This window comes from Garra rufa, chromosome 10 (assembly GCF_049309525.1).
Source record: "Garra rufa chromosome 10, GarRuf1.0, whole genome shotgun sequence".
Lineage (NCBI taxonomy): Eukaryota > Metazoa > Chordata > Actinopteri > Cypriniformes > Cyprinidae > Garra > Garra rufa.
The window spans coordinates 9,770,444-9,793,422 of NC_133370.1; the positions used below are offsets into that span (position 1 = coordinate 9,770,444).

General features: G+C 33.0%; 1 protein-coding gene across 12 annotated transcripts in view; it reads left to right on the forward strand.

Moving 5' to 3' along the window:
• LOC141344249 (muscleblind-like protein 1) overlaps positions 1 to 22,979 on the forward strand; it is a 51,396-nt gene that overhangs the window by 13,071 nt on the left and 15,346 nt on the right. For 11 of the 12 annotated variants that reach the window (XM_073849067.1, XM_073849068.1, XM_073849071.1 and 8 more), the window contains exons 2-3: positions 21,298 to 21,468; positions 22,338 to 22,589. In XM_073849067.1, coding sequence (XP_073705168.1) covers positions 21,298 to 21,468; positions 22,338 to 22,589 — 423 coding nt within the window. Of the gene's footprint in view, positions 1 to 21,297; positions 21,469 to 21,834; positions 21,881 to 22,337; positions 22,590 to 22,979 lie in introns of those variants that run through there. The other variant, XM_073849079.1, reaches the window with a different exon arrangement.

A 22,979-nucleotide genomic window follows, 5' to 3' on the forward strand; every position in this document is an offset into this window, starting at 1 on the left:
TTACAAGTTGATATCTCGCAATTGGGAAATGTTTTCTCAGAATTCTGAGATATAAACTCACAATTTTGAGAAATAAGTCAGAATTTCAAGATATGAACTTGCAATTGTGACTTTTTCTCAGAATTGCGAGATATAAACACAATTATATCTTATTAAATCAGCATTATAGGATATAAACTCACAATTCTGAGAAGTGAAGTCAGTATTGCATGATATAAACTTTCAATTCTGAGAAATAAAGTTGCAATTTTGAGAAATAAAGTCAGAATTTTGAGATATGAACTCACAATTGTGACATTTTCTTAGAATTGCAAGTTTACATCTCACAATTGTGAATTTTTCCTCAGACTTGTGAGATATAAACTTGCAATTGCAAGTTCTAAAGTCAGAATTATGAAATATAAATTAGGAAATCTGAATATTTTTTAAATTAAGTCAGAATTGCATGATATAAACTTGCAATTTTGAGAAATAAAGTCAGAATTTTAAGATATAAACTCACAAATGGGAGTTATAAAGTCAGAATTGCAAGATAAAAACTTTTTTTTCTCAGAATATCAAGAGATTATATTTTATATTTTCTTTTTTTTTCTTATTATAGGGTCAGAATTGTGAGATATAAATGTGCAATTCTGACAACATGTCTTTTTTCCCCTCAAAATGGGACTTTATAACTCACAATTGCCAGATTATATCTCACAATTCTGGAAAAAGTCAGAATTGTGTCAAAAAAATCATAAGTGCTGGATATAAACTCGCATTTGTGAGAAAAAAGTCAGAGTTGCGAGTTTTTATCTCACTATTCTGACTTTATTTCTTGCAATTGTGAGTTTATATCATGCAGTTAATATTAACCATTATATAATGTAACATTATTCATGTTTTAAGTATAAAATAACATTATTCTGGATAAAACGATACATACTGTACATCACTTCATAATTATGACTCTAGGAAAATATATAGCTGCTGAGTATTCTTATTTGCTCATTAACTTTAAAGAATTTAATACTTTTATTCAGCATGGATGCATCAGTTTGATCAAAATGGCAGTAAACTTAAAATGTTGCCAAAGATATCTACTTCCAATAAATATCAAAGAATCAAGAAATATTAAGCAGCAAACTGTTCTCTCCATTGACATTAAGAAGAAATCAGCATATAAGAATTTTTTTATGTCTAATTGTGTAATTTTGTGCTAGTAGCATCCCAAAACTTGGTAAAACAATGATCTTTTTCAAACTGGTTTCTTGAACATTTCCCCATCTGCAACAGTCAGACAGATAGTCCCGCCCCAAACTCACATCATTGGTTGAGCTCGTATTTCTGTGGAGATTCAAAAAAACACACTTAAGCTTTAAACCTGAACCTATTTAGCTGTAAGGACTTTTCAGGTTTGCCTTAGCATTCATCCATCAAGCATGAACCTGCCCTGCCCTTCACTACTGGTCCTCGTCCAAGGAAAAGACAAACAGATCAAGGCATAGCATGAGGACATCAGACGAATAACATTTCAAAGGCTAGATGCTGAGAAGAGATCTTGTTCAGGATTTGTTTTCAGCGGCGAGGTGTGGAAGCCTGAATCAGTCAGTGACATTAGCACGTGACTTTATGACATTACAGACATTTTTTGATATAAAGCTGATGTTAATTGCCTTTTAAGTGCTTTGCATTATAATGCATGACTTTAGCTTTAAAACAACAGTCAGGAAATCCATTAGCAAAGACTTCTGACAACTAATGGACTTGGCAGCAAATGACTTAATCTGGATTTTCTTGATTGAAGATGCCAAATGGCAACTCATTCAGCGTTTTTTCTTAGATGGTTTTATACTTTTTTTTTTCTTTAAATGAAGGCAGATGTGATTATATAGCTGAGACACATGGCTAAATGTTCCCGTTTTTTCTCTTTTTTAATCGACCAAACGCCTATGATTATTTCAGTATACGTTTAATATGTTCTCTCCCACAAGCTTGATACACCTAGAGAAGAAAATGACAAACAACGCCTCTTTAATATCTTAATTGTCTCACTTACAATGGTAATGTCTTATTTTGAATAAATAATGTCTGCCAGCATTTCTGTGCAATTACTTTCTAGGTTAACTGGACTATGTTAAAAGAGCTTGTTGAGTCTGAGCTATTGTTTAGTAGAACTAGGTCTAAAAACATGTTAAAATTGCTTTTTGTACTTGAAATAAATCATAAAATAAAATAAAATAAAATAAAATACATATAATATAAAATTAAATAAATAAGATAATTCTTATTAAATTAAATAATAATAATTAAATATAAAAAATAATTAATTTAATTTAATTTAGTTTAATTTAATTTAATTTAATTTGATTTGAAATGTTGCCCTAGCAACTAACTGAAATTTATGTTGAAATAAAATAATAAAATATTATATTAAATTAATAAAAAAAATTACTAAAACTAAAATTGAAATAAAAATAAAATAACATATTACATGAAAAAAATAAAAACTTTTTAAATGAAAATGATAAATGGTAATTTTCAGTTAAAATAATAAAATTACTAAAAGTCAATTTAACCAAAAATACATTTAAAAATAATATATTTAATTTAATTTATTTCTTTTTTTGATTTAATTGGAAATTGGAAATTTGGAAATAATCAAATAAAATATTATATATAAAAAAAAATTAAAAAAAATAATCAAATAAAAAAATAAATTAAAAAGTCAAATTTATGTTGAAATACATAAATTGAAATAAAAATAAAATAAAATATTGCTTGAAAAAAAAATTACTGAAACTCAATACAATTACAAAAATTGAAACAAAAATAAATTAAAATATACAGAAATGGAAAAAGAAAAAAGACACAACAAAATTTCTAAAACTTCAAGTAAAATTAAAATGAACTAAAAATATAAAAATTGAAGGCAATACAACATATGAAAAAATGCTATACATAAATAATACAAAAATAATAGTGTAATTTATTCACAAATTATCTGAGCTTTGTTTTTACATTTTTCTAACTTTGTGTCAAATCCTTGTACTTTATTATTTGCTAAAATTAGTTTCTTTTGTTTTTTCCCAAGTAACTTTGAGAAAACTTGATACTGAAACATAATTCAGAAGTCCCGAGCTAAGAGTGAGCGATCGCTAAGCAATAAAAGTTCTCCTCTGGGCTTTCTTCCAGGTCAACATTCAATAATAAATTGCTGTTCTTGTCTTGTTTTGGACTGTTTAGTTAGTGTGGAACTTTCTTAAGGGAGTTTGTAGCCTGAGATCCAAATACCATCATCCGCCTGTTTATAAGAGCTGATCTTCTCTGTCTGAAGACCTCAGCGCTCTGGAATACGGCTCCCAGCACTCGGCCAAACTCAGCCAGCTTCTACAGAAGTCATCATGGCGGCCGCGTCAATCTCGTGTTGCACGCACTCACAACTTTTAAAGCTCATGTCATTTCTGACCCCGTATCAACTCGAGTATGTGTGTGTGTGTGTGTGTGTGTGTGTGTGTGTGTGTGTGTGTGTGTGTGTGTGTGTGTGTGTGTGTGTGTGTGTGCGTGCGCGCTCTCTGTCTGTATATGGCTATTTTTGACACCAAGCTTACATTCCAAAGTCTGAGAGTCTGAGAGTCTTTTGGTTGTGTGTGACTAGCTCTGTTTACATTTTGTTAGGTAATGGCAAACACTCTTGTCAGGGTTTTACTACACTAAATACCTATTAAAACCAAAGCTAAACATTATTCTGCTACTGAACTTTAAAGTCACTTTAATATATGGCTCTAGCTGTTAGATTATTCAGTCATAAAGTTAATGAGTTAATCTCTTTAATATCTCAATTGTTAGCAAACTGAATTAATATAGCCTTTTCTTGAGGTGGTGTTTGATAAGAGATAGAAATTAAGTCTCAAACCGGCTCAGATATGCCAAGATACCAAAGTCTGAGGTTTCAACATCAACTCAAATATTTCTTATCAGCTTCTTACAGAATCTAATTAAATGGACTGCTATAAAAACTCTCTCACTGCGTCTCATTTCTTTCTTTTTTTTCTGCAAAAGAATTTTGAGAGAAACATCTGACAAATTTGCAAAAATGAAACTGATAGATAGACAGAAAGAATGATAGATCGTTCTTTCTATCTGTCATTCTATCGTATCTATCATTCTGTCTATTTGTCATTCTTTCTGTTCTATCGTTCTATCTACCCTTTTTATCATTATCTCTGGTTCTTTCTGTTCTATCTATCATCTATCTATCTATCTATCTATCTATCTATCTATCTATCTATCTATCTATCTATCATTCTATCGTTCTATCGTTCTGTTTATTGTTCTTTCTGTCGTTCTATCTATCGTTCTTTATATTGTTCTATCATTTTTTCTATCATTCTTTCTAACGTTTTATCTATCTATTGTTCTATTGTTCTATCTCATTCTTTCTATCTTTCTGTCATTCTATCTATCTATCTATTGTTCTATCATTCTATTGTTCTGTTTATTGTTCTATCTATCTATCTATCTATCTATCTATCATTCTTTCTGCTGTTCTATCTTTCTGTCATCTTATCTATCTATCATCTATCTATCTACCTATCTATCTATCGTTCTATATATCGTTCTATTTTTCTTTTGTTCTCTGTCATTCTATCTATCGTTCTTTCTATTGTTCTTTCATTTTTCTATCGTTTTATCTATCTATTGTTCTATCGTTCTATCTATCTGTCATTCTTCCTATCGTTCTAGTTGTCATTCTTTCTATCTATCTCTCCATCATTCTATCTATTGTTCTTTCTATTGTTCTATCGTTTTATCTATCATTCTAATGTTCTGTCTATCACTATATGTGACCCTGGACCACAAAACCAGTCTTAAGTCGCTGGGGTATATTTGTAGCAATAGCCAAAAATACATGGTATGGGTCAAAATTATTGATTTTTCTTTTATGCCAAAAATCATTAGGAAATTAAGTAAAGATCATGTTCCATGAAGATTTTTTGTAAAATTCCTACTGTAAATATATCAAAATGTAAGTTTTGATTAGTAATATGCATTGTTAAGAACTTAATTTGGACAACTTAGAGGTGATTTTCTCAGTATTTAGATTTTTTTGCACCCTCAGATTCCAGATTTTCAAAAAGTTGTATCTATCTATCTATCTATCTATCTATCTATCTATCTATCTATCTATCTATCTATCTATCTATCTATCTATCTATCTATCTATCTATCTATCTATCTATCTATCTATCTATCTATCTATCTATCTATCTATCTATCTATCTATCTATCTATCTATCTATCTATCTATCTATCAAGCCTTCTAGCATTCTATTTATCATTCTGTCATTCTATTTATCATGCTATCAGTCTGTCTGTCATTCTATCATTTTAGCTATCGTACATTTTAACTGTCATTCAGTGAAGTATACAATGAATGGATGGATAGATAGATTACTCAGTGGTCCTGTGTGAGTGTAGTAACATTCAACAAATGTGATCCACCTCAACACACTCAACGAGCACTAGAGAAAGGGACTGGACCAGTCTCACCATGTATGGAGACAGAGCAGCGAATGCCCCACAGCAGCCCAGCCACTGTTAGTAACACGCTCATGGAATGTACACTCAGAAAACATAGACACACTGGGCATTCATTAGAGAATAAATGTCTGTTTGAAAGCATAAACATGAGCGCAGTAAATCCACAGAGGACGTTTTCATTCCTGGATCACGCCATAGAAACAAGCCAGCACTGGGATCTAACACACACACACAGAGACACAGAGACACAGAGAGCATGAACCCGACCAGCAGACCGAGAAAACTGTTTATCTGACATACTGTCTCAGTGTGCCATAACAAAATCACCTAATTCCTGCTCCCTCCCTCCCTTCCTCTCTCTCTCACTCATTTTTTTTTTTTTTGTATTAGTTAAATATTTACTCTGAAAAAGTACCATAGCACTACTTTTATGTGACAGGCACCAGTGCATTACTTTTTATGTTTTTTGTTTTTCTCTACTGCAATGCACTCTGGGAGTCATGTGCACTGGAGAACATGCACATGAGTTTTAAACCCAAATTGGCTCCTGAAAGAGTAAGATAGCCTGCTTATCAGGAACAGACTGACCCTGGCCTACTTCAATGTGTGTGTGTGTGTGTGTGTGTGTGTGTGTGTGTGTGTGTGTGTGTGTGTGTGTGTGTATGTGTGTACCTGGTATTCATCACGTTGTGGGGACCAAATGTCCCCACAAGGATAGTAATACCAGTAGATTTTGACCTTGTGGGGACATTTCTCAGGTCCCCATGAGGAAACAGGCTTATAAATCATGCACAATGAGTTTTTTTTGATGAAGTAAAAGTATGCACAATCTCCTGTGAGGGCTAGGTTTAGGTGTAGGGTAGGTGTAGGGCGATAGAAAGTACGGTTTGTACAGTATAAAAACCATTACGCCTATGCAATGTCCCCATAAAACATGTAAACCCAACATGTGTGTGTGTGTGTGTGTGTGTGTGTGTGTGTGTGTTGGTCTTCCAACCTGTGTCGCTGTGACAGAGCGATTTCATCTCTGCGTGACTCAGCTTCTAGTGAACTCTGGGAGTGGACCCTGCACTTCCTGTAGAGCTGAACGGGCTGAGTCATCAAAGCTCTGACTGACAGGAAATGCATCATCACCTCGACGCATCAATCTTTAAGAGGGAGGGGCCACCGAACTGCATTATTCATTAGCGAGGTGTCCATAACACAGGCAGTACACGTGATGCGCTTCATCTCTAAAGATTAAAATTGTTGTCATTTGACATAACCAGACAGAATTATGTTTGTGAGCATTTTATGTGCATTATAGGTGAAATGCATATAACTACGGACATTTTTGAGGCTGTGCGTGTGTGTTTGTTTCAAACACACACTCATAAGCGATGGTACAGATGTGACTAGCCCTCCACAGACTGTTTGCTCAAACCTCGTGTCTGTCGTGGTCATGGTATCCTAGCAACAGAGCCCTCCATCTAAGCCCAGCTCATTCTGATGTGTATTTATGAAAAAAAGATCGAAAACACACTGAATTCAATTATCAAAGGCCTGGAATAATGATGAAAGACAGAGAAAAACAGTCAGTTTTTTGGGTCTGTTTTTGCCTCAAACGGCTGATTATACAGCTCTTGATTTTGATTGGTCACTCGCTGCATTCTGCAGTAAATGTTTTTATATAATGTTTGTTGTATTTGAGTAATTTTTTCACGTTTTTTTTGTCTCATATCACATAGCTGTACAAAATCATTTCAAATCAATATTTGACTTGTTTTTTTGCTAAGAAGACACAGGATAATATAAAGTCAGCTGGTCATTATCCCAAAATAAACCCCTTCGGGGTGAAACAAGATCCCTGCGGTAGTTTATTTTGTGGTAATGACCGACGGACTGCACTTGTCTCTTAGGAGCTATGATTGAAATGCAATACTGTTTACTGCATACTTAGCGGTTTATACTGCCTAATATCTGTTAATACGACATACTATTAAAATAGTTGGTGAAATTGTACACGGTATGCAACAATAAACAATACAAATATTAATATGATTCTCAATATGACCTCACTTTGTTGCAAGTGAAAAAAAAAAGATCATATAGGAAATAAATAGTAGTTTATTTTACATTTTAGTGCAAATTGTGTAAAATCTGTTAGCTTTTGGCAATCTGATCAAAGAATCTTATCCAGCAAGTGGAAAAAATGATCATATCGGAAATAAATAGTAGTTAATTTTTTTTCAGTGCAAATTTGTGTAAAAATCGGTTTACTTCTGGCAATCTGATCAAAAAATCTTGTCCAGCAAGTGGAAAAAATGATCATATCGGAAATAAATAGTAGTTTATTTTGCATTTTTAGTGCAAATTTGTGTAAAATTCGGTTAACTTTTGGCAATCTGATGCCAGCAAGTGGAAAAAAGATCATATCGGAAGTAAATAGTAGTTTATTTTGCATTTTTAGTGCAAATTTGTGTAAAAATCGCTTTACTTCTGGCAATCTGATCAAAAAATCTTATCCAGCAAGTGGAAAAATTATCATATTGGAAATAAATAGTTTATTTTGCATTTTTAGTGCAAATTTGTGTAAACATCTGTTAACTTTTGGCAATCTGATGAAAAAATCTTATCCAGCAAGTGGAAAAAATTATCATATCGGAAATAAATAGTAGTTTATTTTGCATTTTTAGTGCAAATTGGTGTAAAAATCGGTTCACTTTTGGCAATCTGATCAAAAAATCTTATCCAGCAAGTTGAAAAATGATCATATCGGAAATAAATAGTAGTTTATTTTGCATTTTTAGTGCAAATTTGTGTAAACAGCTGTTAACTTTTGGCAATCTGATGAAAAAATCTTATCCAGCAAGTAGAAAAAATTATCATATCGGAAATAAATAGTTTATTTTGCATTTTTTGTGCAAATTGGTGTAAAAATCGGTTAACTTTTGGTAATATAATCAAAAAATCTTATCCAGCAAGTGAAAAAAATCATTATATCGGAAATAAATAGTTTATTTTGCATTTTTTGCGCAAATTGGTGTAAAAATCGGTTAACTTTTGGTAATATAATCAAAAAATCTTATCCAGCAAGTAAAAAAAAATTATCATATCAGAAATAAATTGTTTATTTTGCATTTTTTTGTGCAGATTTGTGTAAAAATCGGTTAACTTTTGGCAGTCTGATCAAAAAATTTGTCAATTTTCAATTTACTTACATTTATAACTCTGGAAATAGGAACACTGCATTATGAGATATAATATTCTATGTAGTGTTTTCCTATAAATTCTACAGCACACAATTTCCATACCATTAATTTCAAAAAGATCATCTAAAGATAGATAAAACGATAGAAAGAACTATAGAAAAGAACAAAAGAACAATAGAAAGAATGATAGATGGAATGACAGGTAGAACAATAAACAGAACAACAGAACGATAGAACGATAGAACGATAGAACGATAGATAGATAGATAGATAGATAGATAGATAGATAGATAGATAGATAGATAGATAGATAGATAGATAGATAGATAGATAGATCAGTAGTGTGTATTTGTATATATTCTTTTTATATTTTTTATATATTCAGTATACCATTTATGATCCATTTGTCATAAAAGAGTAACTATAGAAAGCAGCTATCAGATGAGTGTCTGTGGGAGAGCCCTACACAGGACCTGAAAGAGATCACCCTGATTTTGAGGGTAAAGGAGGGAGGGTCGGATAATCCCGTGGAGACTATACGGATAATCCTGGGATTATAATCCTAATCCTGTGTCACACTGGACAGCTCACATTGCTGCTAATCGGCTGTAGCGCACTAAAGCCACTGCGAACACTGTTAATCCTGTTACTGAGATCCACGTAATCTCAAGCTGATAAGGTAATCATACAGAGAGTTAAAATGTCTACGTGGATGCCAGTTATTGCCTACATGGGGACCAGCCAGTGATCTTCATGTCTGACTGAAAATGTAAAAATGCTTTCTTACACAAACCTGTTTTAGGTTTAGGGATAGAAAATATTACTAGCTCAGTAGAAGTCAGTGGAAAGTCCCCACCGTGACAGACAAACAAACATCTGTGAGTGGAAGTACACATATCCGGATGACATTAATTACTGCAGACAGCTCCGTGACCTTTGACCCCACCCTTTCGCTCCGGTTGAGCCAGGCGTGTGGTCGCCTGAGAAATGTGTAAGGATATCTTGACAGGCGTGAGACAACGACAACAAACGTGCATCGTGAGAACCTTGGCAATGTCAGAGGGGGGTGTGCAGAGAGGGAAAAAAAGAGGCAAAGAAACTGTTAACGAGAAAAGAGTTGGCAGAGGGAGCGACAGCCAACATGACAGCTGACCAAGATCTGACTCTCTCTCTCTGCTTATCTCTTTCTTTTCCCGTCAGCCACAAAAGTGTAGTCAGAGATGGAGCAATGCATGCAAAGTGCACAGAAAAAGAGAACTACAATTTTCTAAGAAATATGGTGGAAAATTTGCTTCCATGGTGCTGGAGTGTTGTGGATGGTTGCTGTGGTGTTTTGAGGGTTTTTAGTGTGTTCTGGTTCTGTCAATCACTTAGAAAAACAATAGCAGTATTTGTTCTCAGCAAGACATGTGATTTGAGGTACCATTCATATCCATAGCACAAAATTAGTTAATTTAGTTATGTGTAAAGATATAATAGGGTGAGGGGTCTGTTAATACTAGCCCTAGGTATAAGCAATGATAATAGCATACTCCGCTAAAGAAAAAATAATGTATGGAAGCCTACTTCCACTACATAATCATGCTTTGGTAAATCAAAATTTAAAAAAGTAAAATTCAAGGTAATGACAAAATTTTACGAAAAGTTGAAATGAGATTTAAGTTAAAATAGGTCAGAATTATAACAAAAATTATGAGATAAAAAAGACAAAATTATGATTAATCGAAACTATGAGATAAAAGTCAAAATTAATGAGATTTGGTGAATTTTGAAATAAAAAAGTCAAAATGATAAGTCGAAACTATGAGATAAAAGTCATGATTATGACAAAGTAGAAAAAAAGTCAAGTTAAAGACACAAATTGACAAAAAGCTAAAATGAGATACTAAGTCAATAATTAGATAAAGTTAAAATTATAACATTTAGTGAGAATTATGACATAAAAAGTCCTAATTATGAGATAAAAAAGACAAAATGATGATAAATCGGAACTATGAGACTAACAACAAAGTCATAACTTTAAAATTTTATCTCATATTCAACTATGAGATTAAAAAGTCAAGGTAAGACTTCGTTGTAATTATGAGATGTCAAAATTATGACATTATGTCATGAGATAAAGTCAAAATTATGACAAAAAAGCAATTATGACAAAAAGTTGACAAGAAATGATAAGGCGACATTAATAGATACTAAGTAAATTATGAGATAAAAAGTCTAAATTATGACATTGTCATAATTATGAGATAAAAAGTCAAAATCATAATATTATGTCATAAGATAAAGTCAAAAATATGTCAAAAAGTTGATAAGAAATGACAAAGCAACGTTTAGATACTAAATAATTGTGACAAAAAGTAAACATTTTTCATAATTGACTTTTGATCTCATCATTTTGAATGATCACAATTTACAAAATGTTGACTTTTCATGTCATGTTCATTGACAAAAAAGTCTAAATTATGATTTACCAAAGCATGATTTATTTTTCTAATGTGGTGGAAATGGTCTTCCATGAGAATAAATTCCCTTTATTAGTGAAAATGAAGAGCAGGGCTTATATCAGTAATGTACAGGCACAGAATAAGGAGAAAATAGATCACTATTGAGCACTTAGACACACACACATTGTAAAACACGTCCGCTAGTAAACTGTAAGTCAAGTGCAAGTACAAAGGGACTCTGTTGCTGCGGGACAGCAGCGGCTGACACTATACATGAGGTTGAGACCTTCCTCCATCCCCTTAAAATCACACACACTCACACCATTTTATCTGTGTGGGTGATGCTACATTGATAGATTTGGGACATTATTTGTTTGGTAATATAATACATAGTGATATAAGAGGGGTTTAAAGGAGGCATTTAGGCTTCTAAAAATCTCTTCTATCCTTGTACAGTCAGCTAAACTTTCTGTAACCTGAGACGGGCTGAGTTGGGATTTTTTTTTTCCGGAATTGTAGTCTGACTGTAAAAGAAAACGTCAGCCAGTTTACAAGGATGAGAGGACACTTTTTGTTTTTGTTTAATTCAACGGTCAGAGAGAGTCACGTAAAACTAAATCACTAAGCGCTAAATCAATTTTGGTGCAAGAAACTTTTACTGACGCTGATATTGACTAAGTGGATTTGTCTGCATTTAAGTGTAATCCACAACATTTTGATATGAAGATAAGTGCCTGTGAAATAATAAAAAATAACACTTTTTTTCTGACTGATATGCATTCAGCTGCAGTAAAACTCTAAATTATACGTGCTACTTCATTTTTCATTGTATGTATGGTCACACTTTATATTAGGTGGCCTTAACTATTATGTACTTACATCAAAAAAGTAAGTACAATGTAGTTAATGTGGTGATATTGCATTGCAAAATACTTTTGCTTCTATTAAGTTGGGATATGGGTAAGGTTAGGGACAGGTTTGGTGGTATGGGTAGGTTTAAGGGTGGGTTAGGATATAAGGGATGGGTCAACAGTGGTATTGCAGAAATTAATTACAAATGCAATTACATATAGGTTTTTAAAAATATATAAGTACAATGTAAAAACATGTATGTACACAATAAGTGCATTGTACCAAATGATTAATTTAAATGGAAGTACATAGTAGTTAAGGCCACCTAATGTAAAATGGGACCATATGTATATATGTGTGTGTATAATTGTATGCATATGCATAGAATCTTCACCTGAGGTGATTGGAACGTACCCTCTGTTTTTTGGCTTATATGCTATCATATGTAAGCAGTGACCTAAACGACCTGCCATAGCAGAGCTGGAACGACTGCATCCTCTCTCTCTCTCTCTTTCTCTCTCTCCATCAGCTGTCAGGAGGCCGAGTGACGATCAGGAATGACTTTCTCTCCAGACTCTCTGATTTCACTGACAGGGCTGTCTATAGTGCACTCTCTCTGAGGATCCTGTTTCAAATGCGTTTCCTGCCATGCGCAACTGGAGGTTTTTCACCTCTGTGAAAAAAAACTTCAAAGAGAACATGCAAAAAAAAACTAAACAAAAAGGAATAATAGCAATTGTTGTTTCATAGTGGATTTTGTTTACAAAAAGTCAAAAGTTTACGAAAGTTTAATTATTTTACCAAAATAAGAGGGATCCTACTAAATGCGTGTTATTTTGTGTTTAGTACTGACCTGAATAGGATATTTCACATAAAAGTTGTTTACATATAGTCCACAAGAGAAAATAATAGTTGAATTTATAAAATTGACGTTCAAAAGATTACATACACTTGATTCTTAATACTGTGTTGTTACCTGAATGATCCACAGCTGTTTTTTTGTTTTTTTGTTTAGTGATAGCTGTTCATGAATCCCTTGTTTGTCCTGAACAGTTAAACTGCCTGCTGTTTTTCAGTAAAATCCTTCAGGTTCTACAAATGCTTTGATTTTCCAGCAAATTTGTGTATTTGAACCCTTTCCAACAATGACTGTATGATTTTGAGATCCGTCTTTTCACACTGAGGACAACTGAGAGACTCATATGCAACTATTACAGAAGGTTCAAACACTCACTGATGCTTTAGAAGGGAAAACAATGCATTAAGAGCCAGGGGGGGAAAACTTTTGAATGGAATGAAGATGTGTACATTTTCAGGTTTTGCCTAAATAACTTTTTTTTTCATTTAGTACTACCCTTCAGAAGCTACAGAAGATACTTGCATGTTTCCCAGAAGACATAACAAGTTAAATTTACCCTGATCTTCAAATGTTCAAAAGTTTTCACCCCCAGCTCTTAATGTTTTCCGTTTCCTTCTGAAGCATCACTGAGCATTTGAACCTTCTGTAATAGTTGCATACGAGTCCCTCAGTTGTCCTAAGTGTGAAAAGATGAATCTCAAAATCATATGGTCATTGTTGGGAAGAGTTCAAATACACAAAAATGCTGAAAAACCTAAGAATCTGTGAGACCTAAAGGATTTTTCTGAAGAACAGCAGGTAGTTTAACTGTTCAGGACTAACAATGGACTCATGAACAACTATCACTAAACAAAAAAACACAGCTGTGGATCATTCAGGTATATGTTGTGAGCTATATGTTAACATCTTTTATGTCCAATATCTGATTCAGGTCAGTACTAAATAAAAAATAGCATGCATTTTGTATGATCTTTCTTATTTTGGTAAAACAGATTTAGCTAGGTGTATGTAAACTTTTGGAAGGAAGGAAGATTTATTTTATCTAGTACAAAACTGCGGACAAAGGATAAAACCGTAACAGTCAATGTTTGTTTAAGAACTCCATTGCTCCAGATCTCACTACTCTGGATCTAACACTGAATGACTCCTCAGCTGAATGAATCAAGTCCTTACATGTGTGTGTCATGTGACCTGAGCCCCTATGCTGCTGTACTGCAGAAGGTTACAGATAGGGGTGAGTGGGGTTAGATGGGGTGAGTGCAACACGACTCCGTTAGCCCAGACACGCACGACTCGCCCCATATCACCCAGCTCCCATAAACACGTCTTTCTTTTATCCTTCAACCCGATTCTCTCTTCATTCTTTCCCCTCCTGCCTCCTCCTTTTTTCCTCTTCCTCTCAGCAGGTCAGCGAGCGTACAGCGCTAGTTTCTCTCGCACATGCTCAGTAAGGCCGTGTCACACCTTTCACAGAACATTCTCACCCACACGCCCTTCAACATGCACAGACCCGCATAAAACACACACTGATCCTTTAAACACTTTCAGTGCTTACATTCACATTTGTATTAGACATCCTTCAAATGTTTGACTTTGCTGACAAAGTGTGTGATACTTTTATGCATGCAGGAACATTCTATTTTACATAAAATAATACATAACATTTTTATAGCAGGCTGGTGACGTTAATTATGGAAACATTGTCTAAACATGTGAAACAAATTGTTATGATTAAATGATTTATTAAATATAATAATAAAAATCGTATTATTATAAAGCATTTTTATAACCTTTTTAACAGGCTAATATGCTAATTTATAACCAAAGTTGGAAACAGCTGTGTTGTTTAATTTTTTTTTTTTTTTTGGAACCTGTGATGCTTTTCAGAATTCGTTAATGAATAAAATATTAAAAAGAACAAATAAAATAGGAATCTTTTGTAACAATATACAGTGTTGTTCAAAGGTTTGGGGTCAGTAAATTCTTTCTCTTTTGATACAAATAATAATACTTATTAAAAATAATAATAATAAAGCATTTATAAAACATTTTTAACAGGCTGGTGATAATAATTAGTGGATTATTTCATTTATTAAATAAAATAATACAATTATCATATTTTACCATAATAATTAATTGGTGAATTGTAATATTTATAAAATGAATTGTAATAAATAAATATATATATTTTTTAATTTATTTAATTAATTAAAAAAAAATATTACAAGCATTTTATACCATTTCTAACAGGTTCACTAGTGGATAATGTGTCTAAATGTGTGAAAAACTCATTGTAATGTTTTAATTAGGGCCGGGACTTTAACGCGTTAATTTAGATTAATTAATTACACAAAAATAACGCGTTAAATTTTTTTAACGCATTTTAATCGCACTAAGTTTTGCACCGCGGAACGTTTCTCACTGGATGAGATTCCGCGGACCGATTATACTGGAGCACCAACTAGCGTTCAGACAAGTTGCGTCCGTCCTAAATAGTATTGTATGTCCCAAATCGTTGAATGTTTAAAAAAGTATTCCAAAGATTCCCGGATGGTCTACTACTTAACGATCAATGCACACTCTTAACGGCTAATATTGCCCGCAACACACTGCGCCGTGAACGAGAATTCGATTAGAACTACAAAAACGCATAAAAAGTGTTGAAAAACTACAAACATGGATGATATACGCGACCAACGGACAGGTAGAGAAAGGGGTTTGAGTGATAAATAATCAGTGTGTAACCTGATAAAAAAATATTTTTTAAATGTTATCCGCGTTATATTCCATGTGCAGCAACATTTATAATGATAGGTTTGGTCATTAACGTTAAAATGCATAATTAAGCAAACACAAGAGCAGAGTTCTCGGCATGAAAGACTCGTTAAAGAACGTGCCTCTTGCTACACTTAATAGCAATATTGCACTGGTCTGTTGGACTTGGTTGAACAAAAATAAACAATATTTTGTTGCTTAAGCTTATGTATTCAGTCATTATTCAATGGTATACTAAAAATCCATGTAAAAAATCTTAATTCTCACTGTTCTCAGGTCAAATATTTATATGCGATTAAAATGCGATTAATTTCGATTAATTAATTACAAAGCCTCTAATTAATTAGATTAAATTTTTTAATCGAGTCCCGGCCCTAGTTTTAATAGAAAATATACAATTTTGTATAATTAATTATAATGAGCTATTTTTATTATTGTAACAGTAGTTGCATTATAAGATATATAGCATATTTTGTTTTTATTAAAAAAAAAATGCTATAATTGTGATTAAAATGTATTATTGTTTACCACATTTTTAGATGTTTTCTATAAAATGAGACTTACATTTGAAAAAAAAAAATGGTAACCACAACAGTTGCTAAGGTAGCAATGGTGAGTAACATTTGAAGGTGTTTATCAAGGGTCTATTGAATCAAATTGTATTTTTTGAGTGCGTGAGTCACTCACATTTCATTTGCATGAATCAGATTTGCAGAAATGCAGAAGGAACTGCAGACAAAAAGTTTGGAGAGAGTCTTCATCTTCTCATAGGCCAGTGTTGTTTGACAGAGGCCAGCCTCACTAATGTCTTAACCAGATGGTAGAAACCTCAGCTCACAGAATACCAGCCAGACACTCTTTGATTGGCCGGCTCACGGCCGAGTACGTGTGTGTTTTATTTATTTTCTACATGCTTCATAGATAGGAGCGCAAACTTACGTCACACTTCCAGAAGGTTCTGCTGTCTGCTGTTACATATCGCTGACCAGTTATACAAAGTGGAATTAGTATTAGATATAAAAGGCTAAAAATAACACGTTATTTTAGAGTGTAGACGGTATGTTACCAAACTGCTAATGCGTTGTGTAAATGTGATTGTTGGACAGGTGTTTAGTCAAATCAAGACTTATAATAGATAAGTTCCTAGTTTATTTGTGTTGGGGGAAACCTCATTAATAGCATTCACAGCTGGTGGAGATCTTCACTTTTTACATAATCGTGACCAGGATGAATCAATGACATCTGTCAGGGTATGATAGTGGAGGAAGACAAACCCAGAGAGGGCTTAACATTTCGGGGTGTGTTTGTGTGCGCGATACGGCTGAGGGACATCTGACTCGCTGCTATTTTCCCCTCGAATTGACTGACCTGACCTCTCACTCATAAAGTTTGTCTAAAAGGTCTCACAGTTATTATGGACTTGGTCTAGCTCAATTGTAGTGTGTGTACACTACAGCTGTAAAGTTTGGAGTTTTTTGTGTTTGTTTGTTTGTTTGTTTGTTCTGTTTTGTTTTGTTTAAGGAGCAAGAACTCATTAAGTTGATCAAAAGTGACAGTAAAGACATTTATAATGTTACAAAAAAAAGTCAAATAAATGCTGTACTTTTGACATCTCTATTCATTAAAGAATTCTAAAAAAAAAAGTATTCAGGGTTTCGACAAAAATCGTCTTTGAATGACTAAATGCAGTCTTATTGAGCAAAGAGACTTTCAAAAACTTATTGATCAGGCACCATTGTACCTGATAAATCTTATCAAGAAATACGAACCAAAACGGTCCTTGAGGTCAGCTGACCAGCTGGTTTTAATGACTCCAAGAACAAAGCGGAAAAGTGTAGATCGAGCTTTTGCAGCGATTGCTCCAAAACTTTGGAATGATCTACCCCTTTCTATTAGATTGGAACGTACTTTTACTGTTTTTAAACATAAGCTTAAAGAATACTTTCTAGCTCTAGCATTTAATGGGGTATAGTTTTTCAAACTGAGGTGTTTATTTTATGTCATTGTTAATTTATGTGGTGTTAATGATGTATGTTTATGATTATTTTTGTTTGTACAGCACTTTGTTCAATGACAAATTGTGTAAAAGTGCTTAATAAATAAAAGTAAAGAAAAGAAAGAAAGAAAAAAAAGAAAAAGATTATAAAAAAAACTTACTGACCCCAAACATTTAAAAAGGCACTATATATTTATATATTTTTTTTTTTATTATTGTCTATTTATTGTACTGTGTATCTGCTTCTGCTATTATAACTGTAAAGAACTGTTAATAATTTAATACAAAAACAATTTATTTAATCATTTTACATCAATTTATTTTTAAAATTCCTGCTGTATCAAAAAACGTGCTATATTATGGGTTTCCACAAAAATTGCTCATCAAGGTTGCATTTATTTGATAAAAAATACAGAAAAAACTGTAATAGTGTAAAATATTATTGCAAATTTAAAATAAGGGTTTTCTATTTTAATACACTTTAAAACATAATTTATTTCTGTGATGCAAAGCTGAATTTTCTTCAGTCATTACTCCACTCTTCAGTGTCACATGATCCTTTAGAAATCATTTTAATGTGATGAATTATTATCAAAAAATCTACTTTTTCAGGATTCTTTGAATAAAACAATAGAAAGTATAGGATTTATTCAAAATATATTTTTTTATAACAATATGCATTACTGTTCAAAGTTTCAGGTCAGTCATTTTTCTCTTATTCTTTGTTTGAAAGAAATACTTTTATTTAGCAAGGAAGTGTTAAATTGCTAAAAAGTGATAGTAAAGTGATTTAAAATAAATGCTATACTTTTTAACTTTTATTCATCAAAGAATCATAAAAAAAGTATCACAGGTTCCAAAAACATACAGTGTCTGAAGGATCATGTGACACTGAAGACTGGAGAAATTATGCTAAAAATTCAGCTTTACATCACAGAAATAAATTCTATGTTAAAGTATATTAAAATAGAAAAACACTATTTTAAATTGCAATAATATTTCACAATAAAACTGTTTTTCTTCTGTATTTTAATCAAATAAACGCAGCCTTGAAAAGACAAGGCTTCTTTAAAAAAATTCCAAAAACCCAAACCTTTGAACAGCAGTGTGTGTGTGTGTGTGTGTGTGTGTGTGTGTGTGTGTGTGTATATATATATATATATATATATATATATATATATATATATATATATATATATATATATAATGTTTAAAAAATTATAATAATATAATTTTATTTATAGAATGTAATTATAAATTATAAAATAAGCTATACATGTTGTTTTGTTGTTGTAGTTCTCTGTTTGTTTAGTTTATGCAAAACTAATTTCAGTTAACTACATTCTTATCTAGCAATTGTAAATACTTTGCATGAAAGATTTACTTGGCATTGTGAGTTTAGGAGAAAAGTCAGGTCACTTTCCAGAAACATTTTAGCCCTGTACAGTCATCCAAATCCATCTACCGATCACAACTGCATAACCCTCTCTTGAAGTGCTGGTTGCTGAGATAATTGAACACATAACCACAGAAATTGGCAAAAAGGCTTTATTGTGGTCACAGCAGACAGACATAACGACAGGTGTCAGATGACAGCAGGTTAATGACCGGCTGCATTGGAAAGGCCAGTGTCCTGACATACTCGCCTACGCAGTCCAGATAAAGACACTCATCATCTGAGTGTATGTGTGGACTGGGGGTCACACGGGTTACTGTAGATCCATAAACTCGTCAGATGATTTTCTCTCGCACTGATGTGACTCGTTAATCGATACTCGGCTAATCAATTGAGTGACAGCCTGTCAGGGCCGATTCCACATGGGCTGAAAGCAGCTGTGGGTTGCACTTAGATGCATTAGAGCAGAGGGCTTTCCTGTGCGCTCAATACAGTCAGCTGGAATGAGAACAGGGTGTTCCCTTTATCTAATGTTAAACAGAGAGAATGAACCAGAACTGGAGGTGCCAGTTGCATGCCATTTGCTATTCAGCGTTAATGCAGTTAATTTTCAAATGCAAACATTGTATGAGATCAAACACCCATAGTAGTTGTTGATTTTGATTTGTGTTATTATATTTTCTTTGTGGAAAGTGCATGTCTACTTTTCTGTAAATCAGGGAGAAGATGTCAATATTATATGCTCAGTGGGTTTTGAGTGTTATTTTACCATAATCAAAAAAATCATAATCAAATGCCATCTCTGCATAATGCAGATTGTTGTGAGTTTGGGTTTATTATAATGTCCATCTGGGATTTCAACGTGAGCCGTTTAATCAGATTTATAAAATAAATAAGTTAGAAACCTATGCAAACACAGGAGAATAAACCAATATCTTTCTTAATATGCTAACTCTTCATCGCGATTTCAAAATAAAAGCTCAAAACCTCACTTTGCGTTTAGACGTTTTAATGTCCACATATTTAAGAAATTACAGTGGCTGTAGCATGTCTGTCATGAAGAAATGGCCAGATATTAAAGATTAAGTAGACATTTAAATTTTGTTTAGTTAATATTAATCTACAACAGCGGTTTAGTGCCATGAATGTCAAATTGCGAGATTAAAGTCGAAATATTTCGAGAATAAAGTCGAAATGTTTTAAATCGAAATTATGAGAATAGAATTTATTCTCGTAATATTTTGTCTTTATTCTCATAATTTTGACTTTATTCTCAAATTATTTCAACTTTATCCTCAAAACATTTTGACTTAATTTACATAATTTCGACTTTATTTTCAAAATATTTTGCCTTTATTCTCGTAATTTAGACTTTATTCTCAAAACATTTAGACTTTATTCTCGTAATTTCGACTTTATTTTCAAAATATTTTGACTTTATTTTCGAAATATTTTTACTTTATTCTCATAATTTCTGCTTTATTTTCAAAATATTTTGACTTCATTCTCGTAATTTTGACTTTATTTTCAAAATATTTTGACTTTATTTTCGAAATATTTTTACTTTATTCTCGTAATTTCTGCTTTATTTTCAAAATATTTTGACTTTATTTTCAAAATATTTGACTTTATTTTCGTAATTTCGACTTTATTCTCAAAACATTTAGACTTTATTCTCATAATCTCGACTTTATTTTTAAAATATTTTGACTTCATTCTCATAATTTCGACTTTATCCTCGAAACATTTGGACTATTCTTGTAATTTCCACTTTATTTTCAAAATATATACTTTTTATTCTCGTAATTTCTACTTTATTCTCAAAATATTTCGACTGTATTCTTGTAGCATTTTGACTTTATTCTTGTAATATTTCGACTTTATTCTAGTAATTTCAACTTTATTCTCAAAATATTTCGACTTCATTCTCGTGATCTTAAAATCTTTTTTAACGTGGCACTAAAATGCTTTAACGATTTAATTGCGCAGTAAAGTGTAAAAGCAATCATTATAAAGCATAATATACATTAGTTCCATTTAACTCAATTAATCATCAGAATAAGCAACCAGTTACTCGATTACCAAATTAATCCTTAGTGACAGCCTTATAAATATTAAATCGCGATTATTTTTAACATGTACAAATCTAACGAAAAAGCAGTAAAATTACAACAAAATAGAGGTTTAATATATATTTCTTCTTTCTTTTCTTCTCCTCATGTTCTTTCTCTCATCTTCCCCCCTCTCTCTATTTCTCTCAGGGTCGTTGTTCCAGAGAGAACTGTAAGTACCTTCACCCTCCTCCTCACCTGAAGACACAGCTGGAGATTAATGGCCGTAACAATCTGATCCAGCAGAAGAACATGGCAATGCTCGCCCAGCAGATGCAGCTAGCCAATGCCATCATGCCAGGAAGTCAGCTTCAGCCAATGGTGAGGCTCCATTCTTATGACCTCAAGAGCGATCAGGCCATTTCTAATACATACGCATTTTCGGTTGATGTTAGTCCAATGTATGTTTTTATTATGATTTATGTACAGTGGCCAAAAAAGTTGTTATATTAATAGCATTTTGACTTTATTCTCATAATCTGATATATATATATTTTTTTTTTTTTGAACGTGGCACTAAATCGCCGTCGTGTTAAACAAGGATTTGATTGCGCAGTAAAGTGTAAAAACAACCACCAGGCCATTGACGCCTTGTGCAGGCCTTTGTTATAATGCATAATATACATTCAGTTTAATTGAATTTAAGTTTATTTGTATGAAGAACATGGCAATGCTCGCCCAGCAGATGCAGCTAGCCAATACCATCATGCCAGGATGTCAGCTTCAGCCAATGGTGAGGCTACATTCATATGACCTCAAGAGAGATCAGGTCATTTCTAAAACATAAGCATTTTCGGGAGATGTTAGTCTAATGTATGTTTTTATTATGATTTATATACAGTGGCCAAAAAAGTTGTTATATTAGTAGCACCATCTCAAGAGAGATCAGGCCAATTTTAATACATAAGCATTTTCGGTAGATGTTAGTCTACTGTATGTTTTTATTATGATTTATATACAGTAGCCAAAAAAGTTGTTATGTTAATATGTACTAATGCGATCAATGATTAACTGTTGTTAAAAACAATAACATAAATATAAAAACACTGCCACAGTACTTTTTATAAGTGTGGATAATGCTTATTTTTTGACCTGTGGCTATTATTTGCATAAGTCACAGAAACCGAAAGTCGGTTTATAGCACCGTCACTATATCAGTTTCATTTATTGTTATTTTTGGTCTCTTTCAGCCTATGTTTTCGGTCACACCAAGCCTTGCAACCAACGCCAGTGCAGCTGCTGCAGCAGCCGCCGCAGCTGCGTTTAATCCGTACCTAGGCCCGGTTTCACCTGGGCTGATGTCCGCAGAGATGCTGCCCAGTGCACCTGTGCTGATGGCGGGCAGCCCTGCGGTGGCATCCGTGCCGTCCGCTGCCAACGCCGCAGCTGCTGCTGCTTCAGCAGCGGCCGCCCAGAAACTCCTCAGAACAGACCGACTGGAGGTATGAGGTCACCAGAGAGCCATGACATAATGACACACTGCCAATATCAATATCACTTTCTTTCACACATATGCACGTTTAAATATTAGTCTCTGTATGCATGCAGGTAAGTTCCAGCCATGTTGGATAATAGCCTATGTAAGAAATAAAAGGGCTGCTGCCCTCTGCTGACCGCTAGATGAAAAAACACATCTTATGGTTACTTGCATGTAGTTATGCATAATTAATTTTTATTATAATAGTAAGTACATGTAACATGTAACTTAAAATAAATTGTTACAGTTTTTTTAGATTTATATAATTATGTTAATATAATACATTGTAATTTATGATTTTATATTGTAAATATAAATATATATTTATTGTATTCAGTAAATGACAAGGTGAGTG